Source organism: Sorex araneus, chromosome 2 (genome assembly GCF_027595985.1).
Source record: "Sorex araneus isolate mSorAra2 chromosome 2, mSorAra2.pri, whole genome shotgun sequence".
In the NCBI taxonomy this organism is placed as follows: Eukaryota; Metazoa; Chordata; class Mammalia; order Eulipotyphla; family Soricidae; genus Sorex; species Sorex araneus.
This window is the reverse complement of record NC_073303.1, coordinates 23,204,410-23,210,409: the sequence shown is the minus strand read 5'-3', so window position 1 is coordinate 23,210,409 and position 6,000 is coordinate 23,204,410. Positions and strand designations below refer to the sequence as shown.

General features: G+C 39.2%; 1 protein-coding gene across 6 annotated transcripts in view; it reads left to right on the top strand.

Annotated features, from left to right (window-relative positions):
- Positions 1 to 3,789: 3,789 nt before the first annotated feature.
- Positions 3,790 to 6,000, top strand: part of PHACTR1 (phosphatase and actin regulator 1) — a 558,044-nt gene continuing 555,833 nt past the window's right edge. The window contains exons 1-3 of one of the 6 annotated variants that reach the window (XM_055125112.1): positions 3,791 to 4,058; positions 4,647 to 4,693; positions 5,830 to 5,982. In XM_055125112.1, the coding sequence (XP_054981087.1) occupies positions 5,880 to 5,982 (103 nt within the window). In that variant the 5' untranslated portion in view covers positions 3,791 to 4,058; positions 4,647 to 4,693; positions 5,830 to 5,879. Of the gene's footprint in view, positions 4,059 to 4,310; positions 4,365 to 4,646; positions 4,694 to 4,776; positions 4,895 to 5,423; positions 5,556 to 5,829; positions 5,983 to 6,000 lie in introns of those variants that run through there. The other 5 variants (XM_004619967.2, XM_055125113.1, XM_055125116.1 and 2 more) reach the window with 5 other exon arrangements.

The window sequence follows — 6,000 nt, the reverse complement described above, 5'->3', positions numbered from 1 at the left end:
GTGAGTTTAATTTCCAGTTATTGTACAGGTTCCTAAGGGTGGTTGTAAGAGCTCTGCTGTTTGGGACTTCCACTGCCACAACAAAAGGTGTGCCAGGGAGAGAGCTCAATGGTCAGGTGTACATGACTTGTATCCAAAAAGCCCCAAGTTGGATGCCTAATACCATTGAGGCCAGATGAACCACTGGGTCTAGTCCTAGAGCACCCAAGTACCCCTCCACCAGAGATGTGCAGAGGAATGCATGTGGCAGGCAAGGGCCAAGTTTCACCGTTTTGGCCCAATATCACCAGGAGACACACTGATCATTTCTTAGGTGTCCTGTCCAAAGAAATAATTTTTCAGAAGTGTGTGTTCCCACACACACTGTGCTGGAGCAATAGCACAGAGGGTAGGGCGTTTGCCTTGCATGCGGCCAACTCAGGTTCAATTCCCAGCACCCTATATGATCCCCCGAGCACTGCCAGTAGTAATTCCTGAGTGCAGAGCCAGGAATAACCCCTTTTGATCACCAGGTGTGACCCAAAAAGAAAAAAAAAAGAAAAAAAGGTGTCCTGACTTAAGAAAACGTAAATGTTGGATCTAGAGAGAAAGTAATATATGGGTAAGTCACTTGGCTTGCATGCAGTCAACCCTGATTTAAACCCAAGCACCACATCTGGTGTCCTAGATACTGCCAGGAGTGACCCCTGAACATAGAGCCAGGAGTAAGCCCTTAACTCTGCCGCTAGGTACGACTCAACTCCCAACCTTCACAAAATAATGTGCGATCTTTGATGTACCATAACCAAGTGTGTACAAGTATCCTAACTAAAGTATGTGAGAAGCAAAACCAAGTATGTGTGGTCTCTAGTCATTGCAACATAAAAAAAAGGGGAAAGGAAAGGAAAATTAAAAATCAGTAAATAAGTGTTTTCTTTCCCAGAGAAATTTCTGGATGAATAAAACCTTAGATAAATATTTGCTGTGCCTTTACTGCTTAATAACCAATTTTAATTATCAAAACAGGACATATTTCTTCTGAGTTAGGGTTTGGTTGATAAGAAATTGATTTGTGAGGCAGAAAATAATCGTTACTATTGAAATATATCCAATATAGGACTAACTTCTTAGGAAAAAAATGAACATAGTGTTCTCTTCTTTTGCACACTAACCCTGAGACAAAAGTTTTCAATCAAGGTTCTCAATCTGTCCCCATGCTTTTAAATAGTTTCTAATTTTTTTAAGCTAAACTTATTTGTTTGTTAGGGAAAGTTTGTGCCTTCTTAAAGACACAGACATACATCTCAAGCAAATATTCATCAAGGAGGCTGGTATCTTTACTGTCTTAAGACACTCTCTTGAAATATGCTTCCATTTGTATTTCATTGAATATGGTTTCCCCTTTGTATATCGGAAACTCACACACATATCCTCTTACTACCAAACTAAAACAAAAGACACATCTATGCCGTATAACTTACTATTAATAATTCTAGATTATTTATTTTAGCCTTATGGTATTAACTCTCATGCTATAATGATATTAATGTTGAAGAAATGATTTGATTTTGGCCTTTTTAAACGTTTTTTATTTATATTTCACTGGCATATGCTAATACTAAGTTAACATTTAAAATTGATGTCTTAAGAATATTTTAGGCTAAATTGTTTAGTGCTATATGTTATTATAACTTTGTATTCTTGGCCTAACCTTACATAACTTTGGCCTAACCTTTCCTTCTATGTATGGTTCTATTATGTTTACAAACAAGGAGCCATTATAAATGTCCCTTTTGAGCAGATTAAAATATATAGCAGAGCTGAAATGATTAGATTTTGACAATGTGCCTTTAAACATTACAATGTTTCACCACCTTCAAAAGAAATTTTTCATACAGTATAGCTATATCTAATCTACAGCCTTAGTTATTAGAGAGTAAGGTCATTTTTTAACAGAAGTAATATGTTTGTAGTATTATGTAGGATTTTAGATGCACATCATTACAAATCACCATGTGTTTATATTATATTAAGTTCCCCACTAATAATCTAATTTTATTCTTCACCAAACAATGGATCTCTTTTAACTGATTTACTTAACACTGCCCCTTTTCCTTCAGGTTACTACCAATTTGATCTTATAATATAAAGGTTTGATTTTGTTTGATTTGATCAGTTTGCCCTTTTTTTCTGCACCACATGTGAGTGAAATCATATGAAAATCCTATTTCTTAAAAATCAGTTTTTGAAAATCTACTTCAGAAGCTGATCATATTATGTTAAAAATTCCAGTAATTAAATTATTAAGTAAAGCTAAGTCCCCTATTGTCACAAATGAATAATCATCCTCCCCAGATACATTTTTTAATCTAAATTAATAGTTGCTTCTTTATGTTTTCTTAAGTCAGGACCCTTTTAAATGATGGGATCACTGTATAAGATGCTCCAGACTTCCCTTTCCTGGTCAGCTTTCCATAAATGATTTCAAAACCACCCAGAGTTGATTCTGATGGACCTTTTTTCTACAATCACACATTTATTTCTCTTCACCCAGACACCTAAATGTTTCTGTTTGTCAGCAGTGGCAGACAGTCTTCTCTCTCTCTCTCTCTCTCTCTCTCTCTCTCTCTCTCTCTCTCTCTCTCTCTCTCTCTCTCTCTCCCTCTCTCTCTCTCTCCCTCCCTCTCTCTCTCTTTCTCTCACTCTTTCTCTCTCTCCCTCTCTCTCTTTCTCTCCCTCCCTCTCTCTCTCTTTCTCCCTCCCTCCCTCTCTCTCACACACACATTATAATTTCATAAAATTTCATAAAGTCACAATAGAAAGTTCAAAACCTGTCGCCCACACCTTACAGTAACCCATGGGAACCAGCAGTCAGTTTTTTCTGCTAAATGTCAAGTGTTCAGCTTATCTCTCTCCATTGGAGACCGAATAGAACTGTAACCTTGGACAAATAAGTCCTTGGATTTGAGCAAAGCTTTCAGGAAATTGTGGGTCCAAAGATTACTTTCCCTACAAGCCTGTGTGATTTGGTGATTCCAGCTTCCTCCTCCGTTAGGCTTAATTCTCTGCAATACCAGCTTGGTGTTGGATTTGCCCTGATTGGGGGAAGAAGCAGCAGACAAACAGCGATCTTTTCCAGGTCTGTCTCTATAGGCTCCTGCAGAGTTATGTGTGTAGAGAAGAGGGGGCTTTGGTGGTCTTCCTCTCAAGCCTTTTCACATGCAACTCCTCTTCCTTTAGCAATCCAACCTGCTGTACACCATTTCATGCTTCGCTATTAGCGCTGCCTGGGCAATAAAAGATTTGTAGGAAACACAAGGTAAGCCTTGAATTCAGCTATCATTGCCCCATTCATGTGAATCTTCAAGTATTGTGTCCAAAAATCTCCGCTGAGATTTAGCAAGAACATGTGCAACCAAATTAGGCTCAGGGGTCCAACCATCATCTTTGTGTGTGTGGTTGGGATAATTTTGCAACACTCAGACAAACAAGGAATGCATTTAGACAGATAGGCATGATGTGGGCAGGAGATTGAACCACGCAATCAGAGGCAGGCCAGGAAAAACAAGGCCAGGCCAGAGGGAGGGGTTAAAAACAATTGCTCATTTTTTTTTATGTCACTCAAAAAAAAAATCAGCTCAAAATTATAATTACCCACCTTGTTCTGCAGCTCAGAATAAAAGTGACGTTGCACTGAACTCCACCAAGCCACCATCGTGATTAGAAAGTACTCCACACCTCAGAGAGCTGAGGAGACATGAGCATCATTTTAAATGCAAATTAAATTGAGGGGGTAGCAGAGAGAACACATCAAAGACAGTAAAACAAAACCTTTCAATTTTCTTAAATTAGCAGTCTAATGTGTTCTAAAGAGCAGCTCCACTCAGATCTCATCTGAGGGGTTGAATTTCATCACAATATAAAATAGGCAAATCCATCACTTGCCTCTGCTCAGTGCTATTGAATTGAAATGGAAGGGAAATGAGAGGCTGTTCATTTGTGCTCTTGGGCTCTGCCGCGTGCACCGCAGCTGCATTTCAGACTCCGGGTGTCCTGCTGAAAAGGGTCAACAAGTGCTGGTGAGTACCTGCTAACTTCAAACTCTTCCTTTCCTCTGTCTTTCGGGCTACCTTTCCTGTCCGGAGCACTCACTGGCCGGGAGGAATCTCACCCCCAAAAAATTGTTAGAATTCATCTTTCAAAACCCGGGAAATTCCAGGCAGCTTTTTAAGCTTTTTTATTTTTTCAGTGACTGCTTCACAGAAGGGAAGTTATTTTCAGCCTAGATGCTGGTGACTGATCTGTACGTTAATTATAACAGGGGAATGTTGAACATATGCTAGGTAAAATAGCCTTTTTCCGACCACCCTGAGCCAGCCTTTCAGGTAAGAACTGGGACCCCTGACAATTTTCAGACAAGTTTCCTCTTAAATTAGCTGCTTAATCATGTAATGCTGTGGTAGTTGCAAATCAAACTGGGACTGGGAAAATAAATGATTAAAATCACAAACTGTTTTTTTTTTAAATGACTATGGAATTTTTCTGCATAAGAGATGGGAGGGGGGAGTCAGATGAATAGACCCACGTGATAGTTACATGTAGATCTTGATGGTGATGGGTTTCTGCCAAATTTTACACAGCAAACTGGTCATTTTCTTCCTTCACAGAGGAGGCTACAAAGAGGCTGGGGCTGGCGTCACCTTCTGTTGCTAAGGTAACGTGTTCTGGCCATTTTATCTGCAAAAGGAAGTTTAGTGGACAGTATACATTATTCATCATCGGGCTAATCAAACAATCAAAATTGTTTACTTTCACCGGGAATATCTAGTGCTATGAAAGCCACTTAGGCTGAAAGAACTCTTGCTTTTCCTGCTGGAAATTATTTCTTGATATAGCTAAATCTATCCATTTTGCAGTAAGTATAAATTTCTGTTGGGCATTTATTTTTAAAGTTTTCTCTTACCGGCCTTGATTTCTTGAAATATGCACTGTTAGAAGGGGAAAGCAATTGAACCGAAGCCTTCTGTGATTTTAATGTTGTTTTTTCCTTCCCCAAACATCCTGAGAAATAGAATTACTTTGTTTGTGAAGTGTCAGAGAAAAGCTATGCTAGAAAGAACCCAAGGAGCTAAATGTTTTTCAATGATGTGTATTAGCTTTCCTGACAGGCTACTGTGTGATCATATTCTGAGGGTCATTGCAGCTCTGAGATAATTATCTCCACTCTGCAAACTAGCAATTTTTTTCTCAAAAGCAGCCTGTTCCAGGGGGCAGGCAGGTGCTGATCTTAGAGCACTTTACAGAACATGTAAGGGAGTCTCTAAGAGGAAGGCATTTATTTCACAGCACACATGTCAGGCTGTGTTAGACACACCAGTCAGATCTCTGAGCAGAAGCTCTGATTCCCAGGAGAAGCTCGCTGCTCACGGGGAATTGGAACTCCCTGAATCAGTTGGGGATCGATATTCATAACAGCTGACACTTGATGATGTCATTTATCAGACATGCCTTTGAAAACTGATAGCATGTGAATAGAACGGAACATCTTCCAGTTAATACTCAGCGATCAAAGCCTGGTATGTGATCTCTCTTTAGCCTTCCTCAAATGTTATTTCTGAGCAGAATAAATTATCTTTAATGAATGTTGGTTTAATGCTGCCTCTGCTCATATAGAAGGAAAACTAGACCGAGGGGTAGAAATGTCAATCAAATAACATATATTATAATGATATAAAATAAGAGAGATTTCTTATTCTATAATTAGACACGCAGGCAGACACTTCGGTATAGTGAGGGCCTTTACATTTTTACCTTAGTTTAAAATATTGTGACTTTTTTCCTCTCTCCTAGGCATCTGAGTGACTATTTTCTTTCACAACTCTGTGCTCTGAGCATTAAGGATGGATTATCCCAAAATGGATTATTTTCTGGATGTCGAGTCTGCTCATAGACTCTTGGATGTTGAGTCGGCTCAAAGATTCTTCTACAGTCAAGGAGCTCAAGGTAACCCAGTGGGGGAGA